Here is a 13,650-nt window from a genome sequence, read left to right on the forward strand (position 1 = left end):
ACAGGAGCAGGGCATGGAGGAAGGGCCCCCAGGAGATGGCCCAGGGGGGCCTTCAGGGGCCCGCCCCCCACATCAGGCACCGGCCGGGCTTTCTCCGGAGGAAGTAGTTGAATGTGGTGCTGGTTTGGGATTGTCCATCTCCCTCCATAGGCAGGTCCCTGGGTCAGACCTGGGTTTAAATTGGAAACCCTTTCCCCTGCTGGTCTGACTGGAGGCCCTGGAGCAGCAGGCGTCAGCCCCACTATCCGCGCCAAGGGGCCCCATCACCAGAGACAAATGAGCACTGCGCACGGAGGCTTGCAAGGAGCCTTTATTTATCTAGCACAAAGTATACACTATCACAATCTTCTCTGTTAACTCCTTTTACTAAAATAGTTCAAATCAATGTTTTTACCACACTATCAAAAAGTTCTATTTCTTTTTCTCTCCCCAAATCAAAGTGGTTCAATAGAAGATAGAAACGGGCACAGGAGTCCAGGGCTACCGGCGCTGCCCGGAGCTGGGGTGGGGTCGGCCCGTGCTCCAGCCATCACGTCCCACGGAAGACAGTGTGGCTGCCGGCCCGGGGACGAGAGCCAGGCACGCGCCCGTTCCCAGAGAGCAGCACAAATACTTCCCCCACGTTATGAAAAATATACACCTCTACCGCTCTGCAGTCATGCATTTCCTTTGTTTCTTTAAAAAAAAAAAAAGTCAGTAGTATGCATGGTTTCCTCTCAAGTTTTCAAGAAAGAAAAAAAAAATGAAAGGTCACTTTTCTCTTTCAAACACTGATGTGTGGCTAATAACTTTTGGATAAAAATGTGCTCAGTGGATTCCGATTCCAGGATGGGCCTGGCCACCAGGGATGAGGCTGGAAGGTGACATCCACCACAGTGGGGACGAAAGCCACAGCACGGGTCCCATGGGGCTCCGGCAGCAGAGTATCTGAAACGGACCTTCACGAAAGGACACCAGGTTCAGTGACACCCCCACCCTCAAGCTTCAGAGCTAAGGCTCCGGACGGGAGGAGGGGCGCCGTGGTCGCCCTGCACACACTCCCTGCTTAGTGGCAGAGCTGGGACTCCCCTGAGCTGGCCCCCGGGATCCTCCTCCCAGCCGTGGGTTCCTGCTGTAGCCACGGCCCGGGGCCTGGCGCAGACCGGGCAGAGGCGCTGCAGGCTTTCCAACAGCTTATGTGAAGGAGATGGTATCCCAGGTACGGCTGTGTCCTGGAAAGCCGTTCCCAGGCAGCGCTGGCTCTGGACACCACCGCAGCATTAGGGGCAGGGTCACCTCCCTCCACCGGGGAAAGGTCCCTTTGAGGCCCGTTCCCCACGTCAGTTTGCAGGAGACCCGCAGGTACCAGGACACCTGACTTATTGCTTATTTTCATTGGTGGCCAAGCCAGCCTGACCCAAACATAACACACGGGGTTCTCGGATATGGCTCCCACCCAGGAGACCCAGGACCCGGGTGTGGGGGGGAGCCTCTGCCCTCCAGCTCGCTGCCCACCTGTGTAGGAATCACCCAGCTCCAAGTGCACACCCCTAGAGACGGTGCTCACCACCTGGCCTAAGGACCAGCTCCTCCCAGGGCGCCCACAGCTTTCGGTAACGCCCGGGGCGTCAGGACCATGCCCGACGCCATCAGCAGCACCCACTCGGCACTCCCCGGACGCGGGCCTCTCCCCGGGGACTGTTCACCCAAGGGTGCCAACGGCAGACAGGCAGTGGGGACGGCTCCGAGTCCCCGCCAGGGGAAGACCCAGGGCAGCCTCACCCGTCCCTTCACCTGGTCCCCGCCCCTCATGAGAGCCTGGACGAGGCCAAGACAGCCTCTCAGACCGCCCAAGCTCTCGGTACGGCCGAGACACAGGGGTCAGCAGTGCTGGAGGAACTGGAAACGAAGGCCTCTAGCCTCTAGGCCTCACTCCCCTCCCACATAAATTTTAACATTTACATGTCTCGCTTTACAGTTTTATACACGGTCATTTTACACCAAAGGTCTTATTTGATCCTCAGAGCCCTGCAAGGAGGGCCTTAGGCTTCGCTGTTGACAGGAGAGAACACTGAAGCTCAGAAAGGGAGGTGGCCACCCACCGAGGGGGGGCAAGGCAGCGGGACTCCTCTGCAACCCACCCCCCACCAGCCGCCCCTCCAGCAGGAGGGTCCCCACTGGCCCCCATGCTGTGCCTGAGCTGCTGGCCCTGATCCTCTGAGTCCTCCTTTTTTCCCCACCAGGGGCCCAGAGATGCTGAGTGACTTGCTGAAGGTCACACAGGAAAATGAAAGCCAGAGCCCAGGGGGGCCCCTCACAAGGAGGGCAGAACCCCTTCACCTGCAGCCACGCAGCTCCGTACACAGTCACCCAGGAGGGGACCAGGCGCGAGGGCACCATTCCTGAGCAGGGGCCCGGCCGTGGCCTGGTGCCATCTGCACAGAGACAGACCCGGCCCGTCATGTGGAGCACAGACCCGGAAGTGCCTCAGGCCCCTGGGCATGAGGGACCCAGGAAGATGGGGCACCACCTGGCACAAGGCGAGGGAACATGGCAGAGGGTGTGTGACCAAGGGTGGGGGTGTGGAATCTAAAAACAAGCAGTGGCTGGCATCAGGGAGGCGCCAGGCTTGGGGGCTAGAGGAGGGGCCGCAGCGGAGCCCCCCTCATCCTAGAGTCAGGGACTCTGCTCGGGGAGCCGGCATTCAGGCCCCGGCTGGTGGCTCAGAAGAGGAGCCCCGTGGCAGCAGTCTGGCAGCCGGCGGCTGCTGTCCCGGGCAGGCAGCAGCCAGGGGTGCCCCTCTGCCAGGGCTGGGCATCTCCGAGCACTCCTCAGCCTCTCGCCAATGGAGCCCACCGCCGGGCCCCGGAGCAGGAAGGAAGCCATCCAGGCTGCTCTGCTGGGGAGCCGTCTCCCCGCTATGCTGGTGTCTGAGAGGAGTGAGGGGCCACACCCCAGCAGCCAGGCCACGACAGGCAGCGTCCTATGTACAGTGCACCACGGAGAAAGGAGCCGGCAGCTCGGCACCGGGGCCAAGTCCACGTCCGAGGGGAAGCGGCCTACAAAGGCCCTTTGAACTGGTTCCCAGAGAGATGCTGCCGGATGGAGGGCTTGGAGCTGGCAGCATCTCCCAGTTTCCTCCAGACCACCTGTGGGGGGGAGGGGGCACTGTGAGGGGAAGGCCTGCCCCAAGCCGCCCCGGGGGCCTGTGGGCACAGACTGCCCCGTTGCTCAGGATCGTCCGCGTCCCCTAGAGCCCTGGGGCCAGGGGGGTCACGGAGGAGACCCTCAGACCCAGTCTGTGCACGCTCACCCTCACCACCACTCCCCACCTCGGCGCACAGCATGTCTGGGTGCGGACCTGGCCTCATCATGGTCCAGTGGGGTCTACAGACCCGGGGCAGGGGTGGGGGTTGGGGCATGGGCAGAGGAGGGGGACTCAGGACACACCACCCCAAGTGGGGCCTGGGTGCAGCCCCTGTGACCCCCCTTCCCTCCTGGCTCCCTCGAGGTCCCACAGGGACAGCACGCATCGACCAGGCGGACGGGAGGAGGATGCTCTGCTTCCCCGAAGCCCCAGAGGGGCCCAGCTTCCCAAAGCCAAGGCAGCCCCGGGCTGGGGGGCTCGCAGAGCAGAGAGGGTCCCATGGGCACCCACAGTCTGAGCACCACCTGTGCGCCACCAGCAGCCAGAGCAACACTGGGAGACAGGTCAGGGGTCAAGGGTCAGGACGTGCTGGGCAAACCAGACCAGGATCAGGGACTCTGTTCTCAGGGAGGGGAAGCAGGGAAGAAGGAAGATGGGGCAGAGAAAGGGGGAGGGGAGGAGGAGGTGGAGGGGGCCAGAGAGAGGCCAGGGCTCCTGGAGCCCCAGAGCCTGCCCCCAGACCCCAGGCCCTCGCCCCTCCAGCGGGACCCAGCCGGCACCCCCCTGCCCCGGGACCTCACGTTGCACATCTCTCGGACGATGGCCTTCTCCTTCTCACTGAGGTCCTCCTCACAGCTGTCCTGCAGTGGCCTGTCGAGGTTTTCATGCACCTCCAGGACCTGAAGGGGCGGTCCCGAGATCACCAGGCAGGCCCTGGGCATTGCCCACCGCCCCCACCTGACCTCCCCCAGGCCTCAGCGCCCCCGGCTGCCACCCAGCACCCCCAAACCCCTCCCCCACAGTGTTCCAGGCAGCCAGGGCACGCCCTCGGCCTCCCTGCCCTGTTGCCCAGTAGCCCCGAGGCCCAGAGAGGGCAAATGTGGGGTCCAAGGTCAGAGTCCGGAAGAGCAGCAGGGACCGAGGTGCGGGCCCCCCGAGGGAGCGGGAGCTGTCAGGGCCGGGTCCTCACCTTCATCGCATGCACCACGGCCTCGGGCTTCTGCCCCACGCAGCTGTAGCCGCTGGAGGAGGGCGAGGGCAGTTCGGGAGCCGGGCAGGCTGGGCCCTGCGGGAATGGACTGTGTCTGAGCTCAGAGCTCGCCCTGGTTGGCTCCCAGGGGCAGCCACAGGGCGACCAGCGGCTGGCAGAGGGCCTTGCATCTGGGACAGGGCCCAGGTGGGAGGAAACGGGGGCTGAGGTAATGGGGGCAGAGGAGGCTGGGAGGGAGGGCTGCGCCAGGGCAGAGGAGCAGCGAGAAACCTTCGCCCTTCCCAAGAAACCTCCCCACTTCCCAAATCCCATCAGTTCAGTCCCTCAGTCGTGTCTAACTCTTTGCGACCCCATGGACTGCAGCGCACCAGGCCTCCCTGTCCATCACCAACTCCCAGAGTTTACTCAAACTCATGTCCATGGAGTTGGTGATGCCATCCAACCATCTCATCCTCTGCATCCCCTTCCCATAGGCCCCTGTAAACAGCCCACGGGGAAGGTCTACTGTTCTGTTTGGCAGGTCACCTAGGAAGATGCGGAAGGGCTTGGGCTCTAACCCCACATAGCCTGACTCCTAAGTCCCCTCTCCCGGCCCAGTTTCCATCCTCTAGGGCCATCGTGGGGCTTCCAGCCCTGAGCCAGGCTTCCCAGTCCTGACCCTCCCAGCCCTGTCTGAGAATGGCCACCACATTCAGCAAACACTCTAACTGGCAACTAGGAGCCGGGCTCCCACAACAGCCTGGGAGGCCAGAAGATGAGTCCGGGAGAGGAAGGGATCCAGCCTCCGGTCCCCTGCCTGCCCTGCCTGCCCGTGTTGGAGGTCGATCATCTGCCCAGCTTCTCCTGGGCAAGGGGCGCTTAGCCAGGCGGCCATGGGGCAGGAGGCAGGCCTTCGGGCTGCAGTGGGGACACCCCAGGCCCCAGAGCAAGGTCAGGAAGGACTCAAGGCCGCATGGAAGGAGCTCACACTCAGAGACAGCTGGAGCCCTGGGGCCAGCAGGAGCCAGGTCAGGAGACGCTGGGCCAGGACCTGAGATAAAGCAGCAGGTGCTGGAAGCCAGAGAGAAAAACACCGAGAAGTCCCCAGGGAGTGCGTGAGGGAGAGAAGACCCTGGGGTCTTGGGCGTCCCTCCCGTCTCTGACTCTTGGGTTTTCTTCTCCATCAACTGCCCGATGACCCCTCCAGAAACCAGTCCAACTCAGTGAGCTCGGAAGATGAGGCTATGGCCCCAGGATCCTGCCCAGCCAGGCCGCGCTGTGCAGGGACCCTCGGGGTCTGGAACATTCCACCACCAGCAGCCAACCTCTGCAGTCACCCCACCTGCCAGCATGGCCTGGACCTGCTCCCAGGGGAGCCTGGCAGGCTCGCCCTGCTCCCGGTTCCACACAGAGGCCAAGACCCCCCAGCCCTGGGGTCTGAGAAAGCTGGGCGTGGGCATGGTTCTCCAGGGAGGCCCAACCCACTCTGTATCTCAGTCTCTGTTTCTCAGCCAGGGTCTCTGTGTGTTGCAAGGCATGTGCAGAGCCCTGGGACGCTGTTCCCTAACTCTGGCCCAGGCTGCCTGGTCTCTGGTGTCATGTGGGCGAACCAAACACGGTCCTGGGGGGCAGGGGGCTGGAGGGGGTGTGGGCCACAGCCAAGTCTGCACCTGGGAAAGAAGGCGGCCCTCCCCGCACTGGCCAGCAGGGGGCGACAGTCACACACACACAGCCCCAGGAGGCGCCTGGCCCTTGGCAGCTCCGGGCCCAGGTCCCCTCTGCACCTGGGGCTCCCAGAATTGCCGACAGGTTCCTGAAACAAAAGCCAGGAGTGGCTGGGGGAAGCTGTGCAATCCAGCCCTTTCCTGGGCCTCCTCGCTGGGCCAATACCAGGTGCTAATGGGGATTCCCTGGTGGCTCAGATGGTAAAACGTCTGCCTGCAACGTGAGAGACCCAGGTTCGATCCCTGGGTCAGAAGGATCCCCTGGAGAAGGAAATGGCCCACTCCAGTATTCTTGCCTGGAAAATTCCATGGACAGAGGAGCCTTGTAGGCTACAGTCCATGGGGTTGTAAAGAGTCGGACACAACGGAGCAACTTTACTCACTTAATGAGTGTGCGGAGGAGCCTATGGGCGAAGCCACTGCCGAACACTGGTCGGGACTGTAAACTTGAGAGCTTTTCCCAAACCAGCTCACCCTGGAAGACCAACCCCCCTCCCCGCTGACCCCGATCACAGCCTGGAAGGCCCAAGGACGCCTCCCCAGCTCCCTAAGTGCCCACTCGGAGCAGGGCAGCCCACCGAGGGCTGACTGCAACCCTCTGCGCTGAAGCCATCTTTTCTATGCACCCATTTTACAGATGAGGAAGGGAAGGCTGCAAGACTTGCTTGAGGCCAAACAGCTAGTAAACCAGGGGGCCCAAGCCTCCAGCCTGGGGCTGTGGGATGCCAGGAGCAGCGCCCAAAGTGGGGAGACGAGTGTACACCCCAGAGAACTGAACACAGATGTCCACACAAGTGCCCCATCCACAGGTGTTCAGAGAAGCACAATCACAGGAGGCAAAAATGGAAAGAGAGCTGTGCACAGCGCCTGACGAACGGCTGAACAAAACGTGGGTACCCACGCAGTGGGGGGCTGCTTGATAAGAAAAAGGCACAAAGCTCCGACACCTGCTGCAGTGTGGATTCACCCGAGAACCCCGTGCTCAGAAGCCAGGGACAAAGACTGACACGTGTTATGCTTCCATTTATAAGAAATATCCAGAAAAGGCAAACGCAGAGGCAGAAAGCAGATTAGTGATTGTCAGGGGCTGGCAGGAGGGGGTGGGGAGGGATTGCTAATGAGCACAGGCTTGCTTTCTGGGGTGAGGGAGACATTTTGCTGCGATGATTGCACAGATCTGTGAAGATAATAAAATCCACTGAAATGGACACTTAAAATAGCCTCACAGAAGGTGTGCCCACACCCAGGTATAGAAGAGACAGCACCCCTGGCAGCGTCAGAGGGTCCTCCCCACACAAGCCTCCTCTCCTGGTGCATCCGTACGCAGGACATGGGGCTCAGCGCTCAGCCGCTCCAGAGAGGCTCTGTGCCCCATAAACAGCCCGAGAGGCCTGGACCGCGAGCCTCCACCTGAGCTCGGGCCTCTCTATGGCAGCCTCCCACAAGACACCCCAACCCTCCCCCTCCACCCCAGGAACCTGCACCCCAGCCTCTGTGGAGCTGCGGGCTGGTCCCCGGCCCCCAGGCCCAGCTTGGCCTGGGTTCTGGCATGGACTAGCCATATGATCCTGGCAATCCACCCCACCTCTCCTCGGTGGGCCTCAGCTGCCTTCCCTCTGAAGTGGGGTGACAACCCCTGGCCACGCAGGGCAGCTTAAGGGAGGCCCACAGACCCCCTCTTAAAGCCTCCTCCAGGAAGCCTTCCAGAAGCCTCCGTCCCTCCGACAGCCCAAGCAGCACTGTCAAAGCTTCAGGGGCTCAGCCTGGAGGAGCGAGCTTCCTCTGCTTACATCCCACAGGCCTGGCACACACCGGAGCCAGCTGGGCTTGCACAGCACTTTACAGTTTACACAGCACTTTACAGTTTGCAGCCTGCCGAGGCTTCAGCGCACAGTACTATCAGTGGTGAGGATTCCCACAGCCCAGGGAGAGGGTACGAAGGGCTGGAGAGCCGCACCCCGTGGGGGCGATGCTGGGCTTTTCAGAGCCCTTCATCAGGAAGCAATTGGAGCCTCATTGAGCCACGGGGCTCCTGGGTAAATATTTGGATTATCTGTCGTCAGCGGGCTTTGCCGCCTCTGCAGCGTCAGCAGCTACATTCCTGGAGAAGGTGCGAGGCCTCGGTGAGAAACTGCAGAGGGTTCCGCCGGCAGCCAGCAGCGGCGCCAGCCCTCTCATGCCAGCTCGGAGTCCCAGGAGGCGCCCCAGGCTCACCCTCACTGGCCGGGGTGGAGGGGGGCAGCAAGGCCGGGACCCTGGGAGAGAGTCGGGCCCACCGTGACCTCAGGCCGGCTCGGTTTCCTATCTGTTCTGCGGGGACAGTGAGGTCCCCGCCCTGTGACAAGGCTTCTGGGCGTGGGGAGAGCCCGGCACAGCCCTCCACGTAACAGATGCTCAGCAAGCATCACACGGCTCACCCGAACGCGTGCTTCTGGGGGAGGTGGTTTTGCACATTTACCGATTTGTGCAGTCACCCAACAGAACACTTCCATCACCTCCTCCCCGCTCCCCCAAGCCCCTGGCAACCACTCCCGCACTCTCTGCCTCTATAGATCCCTGCCTTCTGCACACACAGGGTCCCCGGGAATGACGCGCATTCACCCACAAGGAGCAGTCCTGAGCTGACCATGCACATCCTGGGGAGTGAGCCCCCTGCCGCCCTCCCAGGGCAGGTCAGGGCCCAGGCGAGAACCCAGGACAACTGTGGGGGCCCTAGCAAGAACTGAAACACGCAAGCATACACCTGAGCTCAAGCCTGGGGTAGCAAGCCCCGCACAGACTCGGGCCAGCCCCACCCCAGCTGGGCAGCCTCTCCCTGCTGCGTCCAAGGAGGGACACATGCCCACAGAGACAGAGAGACAGTGGCTGGGCCTCATGGCCACTACACCAGCCTGAGATGCCAGGGACAGCATCTCAAGCTGGGCCTCCACCTCCCACCAACACACTGGGAGACTTACAAGGTTCCAAGGGTCGAGGGTGGAGGTCAAGGGTCAGGGGCCCAAGCGCTGCCCCGGAAGAGCTTGGGCAGAAGCCAAGGGTCCCCAACCTAGCTCAGCTGTGACCGCCCACGTGGCCCTGGGCAGGTTATAAGCAAGCACGGTCTGAGCCACACCCCTCCAATTCCCCGGGGGGGTCCAGGGTCCTCCTGGGCATGGTGGGGCCTTGGGGGAGGGGCACTTACGTTCTGCAGGGAGTCCTGGTAGGAGGGCGGCAGGCTGGAGAGCTGGGACTCCGAGTGGTACGGGGAGAAGCCTTTCCGCAGTGTCCTGAACTCCCCAGGGCCTGCCTGCTGCAAGAGAGAGAGAGAGAGAAGGGGGCGGGGTTGGATATGGGGTGGGAGGCTGCGCCGAGAGGGCTGAGGACTGCTGGCCTCTCTACTGCACGAGACTCCCCAGCCTGGTCCTCAGGGCACCTGCCAGGGGGCCCTGCCTGTGCCTTCTCCCTTCCCCGCCCCCTCTATCCATCCTCACCGCCACGGCCATCAGAAGCCCTTGACATCCCTCTCTCCACTCAAGCATCAGAGCCACGAGGCCAGGGGCTTTGATTCGCTCCCTGCTGCATGCTTTATAAACATCTGCTGAGTGGTCAAATAAACAGGTGAGTGAGTCGGTGGCTCTCCCCACCCCTCTCCACCCTCGCCCCTCTGCGCCAGCATCCTGCCCCTGGGGTCCCCCACAAGGCCTGGGCAACAGCCTCTCCAGCCCTGGGGCTCACATCCTGGGTAAAGGGAAGTCCGCCCACCACCAAGAGGCTGGGGGCTGCCTACGGAGTGAGCCTGCACAGCTCTCTGACACTTGCCCACGAGCCTCCGCCATCGGACAGGGAGCTCCCGAATGCGAGCCCCGGGCCTCGCCCTCTGTGTCCACAGGAACCAGTGCCACTGGGCTCGTGACTAAAGCCCAAGGCGTGCTTAGAAGGAGTGGACAAGGGAGGAGAGAGTGAATGAATGAATGAACAAGTATAGATTTGGCCTTAAGTGGTTCACTTGGGCAAAGCAACACACGGCCCCCCTACAGAAGCTGGGGCTGGACCCAGACAGGGGGAGGACCCAGGGGTCACACTCAAACCAGCACAGCCCCCAGTCCAGCCGAGCAGAAGCCTTGGTCTGCGGGCCCTCTGAGTCCCTTCGACCCTGGGATGGCGTTTCTGAACCCAACACCCTCTTCTACTTCAAAGGAACTTCGGGAACACTGCTGGGCAGATAAAATTCAGTGGAACGTCCTATAAATCAGCAGGCTGTTGAGTTGCCCAAACAAACCCTTCGAGGGGAGGAGGGCAAGGGTGAGAAATACGGGCAGCAGCCTCGCTGGGGCATGCGGGGGGCTGGGGTGGGGGGACCTCCTCCTTCTCATCAGCACCCCTGCCCCCCACTTCACCCAGAGGCATCTGCACACACCCTGCCACCCTCTCGCCAGCCACTGGATCCAGTTCCCCGTTTCCCACGGGACCTTCACCCTCATCAAGTCCCTGGGCTCTGCTCTCCTGCCCACCCCCCATCACGCCCAGGGCTGACCCCCCAGGCCTCACAGTCTCTAGCGCCCTGTGTCTGCAGGCCAAGAGTGGAGGTGACCAGAACAGGGGACAGGCGGCCACTCCCTGATTAACCCCCCCAACCCCCACCCCTACCCTCGGCGGTCAGACAGACACCAGCCGCCCAGCTAAGCATGGTTCCCATGGCCTGGGGGAGCGCAGAGTAGGGAGAAGTGGGCAGGATCTCACTTGGGGACCTCGGGCACAGCCCTCTGTCTGAAACTGGGACAGTCACGCCCCATCACAGCCTGTCTAGGTCAACCTGCGGCATCAGAGGCCCAGGCACAGTGACCCTCCCTGGCCTGGCCAGGGGTCTGAGTGGAGGAGCCTCTACCAACAGCCCGCAAAAGAAAGAGGCCCCGTGCCTGCCCCCACCATTGGGATTTCTCTCCCCCCGGGCGCCCCTGCCTACCTCGGCAGAGTGGGGGGAAGGTCTCACCCCCAGCTCCACTTTAAAGCAAAACTCCCAAACCAAATTATTTTCTTGGGTAGATCTCCGTTGACAGCTGCAAAATCTCCAAGAGTGTGTTCTAAACCCAACACATGGACTGTCCACACCTGGGGCCACAGGCGTCTCCCCCGGGCCCTGGAGCCTTTCTCTACCCACCCCCCCGCCTGCCTGGCGAGAGAAAGCCAAAGGACCAGGCATAAGGCCCAGCTGGCCCAACACACACACGTGTGGATGTGGACGTGGCCACAGGGCCGGGCACTGGAGCTCCGGCGCTCCCATGGGCCCCAGGGACCAGGAGGCAGATGCCTCCCTGTCCCCGCCTGCATGCAGTCCAGATGCTGCCCTGGGCTGCAGCTCCCCTCGTCCACAGGGTCTCTGATCCAGGAACCAATGGGATCACAAGCCGCCCATATGCTGCTTGTGAAAACACTGGTTTGTATGTCTCCTCCCTCCCCCAGACGATTCCCTGGGGAGGAGGTGTATATGTGTGTGCAAGGGGGCGGGGAGATTTTAATTCGCAGCGTGCAATTTCCACCCCTGCCTTCAGTGATGGGTGTTGTGCATCAATATTTGCAAGCCCACAGCACTCGAGGAGCAAGCCACAAAGCTGGCGGGGAGAACGCACCAGCTTTCACGAGGGGCAATGCGCCTAATGACGCATCAAAATGAAGAAATGTAATTGCACTTAAATCCAAATTAAAAATCCTGCTATTTGCCCACCGGTGCCCTGGAAGATGAAATCCCCGAGGGTTTCACTGCTGAGGGGGAGCGGTCTTCTAGGGTGACTGGGCGGGCAAGGGATAAGGCTCATTGCCGCTCCCCAGGAGAGGACCGCCCTGCCCCACCAGGCTCCCAAATGGGGTCCCTCAGGACATGGAGGGGTGGATCGAACACACAGAGCAGGAGCTGGAACAGGGTTGCCCGAATCCTTAAAAGAGACGGTAACGATCCCAGTGCTGAAATCCCCTTCTACATGGTCCCGCCCCCACCAAGGGCAGCGTGATGGTTCTGGATGGGGTTTGGGGGGCCAGGCCGGGTTGGGGGGGGCGCCCAGGAGGCTGCAGAGGTCTCCGTCTGGGGCCCTCAGCTCAGAGCCGGCCGCAGCGGGCAGCATGAACTCAGGCCACCCAGCTTCTCAGGGCCTCTGCGGAGCTGCAAGGAGGTTCCAGCAGCAGGAACGGGGGTCATCACCTTCCCAGGGAATCCTGCTTGCAAAGCTGGTGGGGGCGGGGGGACGGCACCCCCTGGATCCTCCTGGGGAGGACCGTCAGGGGAGATGCTGAAGACAAATGGAACTCAGAGAAAAGGGGGCCACGTGCCCACCCCCGCCCCTCCACTCAGGCTCCTTTCTGGGCTCAAAGGCAGCTGCTCACCCCGCCCTCCTGCTCCCAAAGTGCTGGAGGCCCCTCGGGTGGGCCGCACGCTACCCCCAGATCTGGTCACTAAGCACTGACTGTGTACACACCTCAGCAAGGGGGGCACCCGACAGGTGAGGCGAGGCCTGCAGCTCTGGGGATGGGAGGTGAGAACTGACACGGGGGCGCCCGGGGTCCCCACCAGGCAGCCTGCCCGCAGGTGACCACTCAGATTCAGGGCCCCCGGGCCGATCTGCACGCAGCGACCAGGGGCAGGGCCCCTCAGAGGGAACCATCCCTCGGGCTGCCGGCCCTCACGGGGCAGGGCAGTGTCAGCGTCTCATGACAGGAACAAGGCTCTGATCCCAGGTGACAACAGCCCTGCTTTCCAGAATGGTAACCAAGGGCGGTAATGCCTGCCTCCCAGGGGCGGTAGGGCTGTCCTGCTCGGTGGGGCTGGGAGCCTATTGCTGGGCGCCGGTGGGCTCTTCTGACCACCAGGCACCCCTGGAGACCTCGCTCGAGGACCCGGGCCAGCCAGGACCCAGCACTAACTCCTGAGGTCTTGGTCAGCCAGCCCCTCGCCCCACCAGGTACTGCAGGTTCTCCTGCAAAGTGTGGATCACGACCTGTCCTCCTGCAGCGCCCCGCCCCCCGCCATGACCTCACACCCTGGGCAGATCGGATGAGAGGTGGGTGAGGGGGACCTGGGCGGAGTGTCACAGCAGGCCGCTGCCTGGAAACTCTTGGGTGTTGTTTTGTAAAGCTGGGAATTAACACCAGCTCAGAGAGGAGGCAAAGCCTAAGATGAATTTAAATGCCAGACCCTGGGTGGTGGTCAGCTCCCCGGGGAAGGGACAGGAAGGCCATCACACAGCACTGCAAGCCGCCCCCACCCCACACGGCACTGCACACCAGCCCTCCCCCGACCCCGGGCAGGGCTACCTGAAGCCAGCGACGGGGGCGGCCGTAGGGGCGGGGCAGCTGGAAGGGAAGAGAGCACGTGTCACCCCGCAAACGCCTCCCACCACCCTCAGCTCTGCCCTTCCCCCACCCCGGAGACTCCCACTGCCCCAAAGCCGCCAGGAGCTCGGCTGGGCTGGAGTGGGAGGCGGTCCCAGGGCCCAGGTGGGGTCCCCAAGGTGCCTCATCAGAGTCCCACATTTTCAGAAACTGCGGATTCCACAAGGATGTGACCCAGCATATGGCCAGCCCCGGACTCCACGAGGCTGACACCAGAACCCAGGACACAGCTGCCCTCCTGGGAGGCACCC

At 62.5% G+C, this 13,650-nt stretch overlaps 1 protein-coding gene across 2 annotated transcripts in view; it reads right to left on the reverse strand.

The window, feature by feature from the left end:
- Positions 1-292: 292 nt before the first annotated feature.
- The window catches only part of CCDC85C (coiled-coil domain containing 85C), a 78,231-nt gene continuing 64,873 nt past the window's right edge, over positions 293-13,650 (reverse strand). The window contains exons 3-7 of one of the 2 annotated variants that reach the window (XM_070775688.1): positions 13,322-13,360; positions 9,222-9,329; positions 4,317-4,412; positions 3,928-4,026; positions 293-3,128 (exon numbers count right to left, since the gene is read on the reverse strand). In XM_070775688.1, coding sequence (XP_070631789.1) covers positions 3,039-3,128; positions 3,928-4,026; positions 4,317-4,412; positions 9,222-9,329; positions 13,322-13,360 — 432 coding nt within the window. In that variant the 3' untranslated portion in view covers positions 293-3,038. The remainder of the gene's footprint in view (positions 3,129-3,927; positions 4,027-4,316; positions 4,413-9,221; positions 9,330-13,321; positions 13,361-13,650) is intronic. The other variant, XM_070775689.1, reaches the window with a different exon arrangement.

Source organism: Bos indicus, chromosome 21 (assembly GCF_029378745.1).
Source record: "Bos indicus isolate NIAB-ARS_2022 breed Sahiwal x Tharparkar chromosome 21, NIAB-ARS_B.indTharparkar_mat_pri_1.0, whole genome shotgun sequence".
Lineage (NCBI taxonomy): Eukaryota > Metazoa > Chordata > Mammalia > Artiodactyla > Bovidae > Bos > Bos indicus.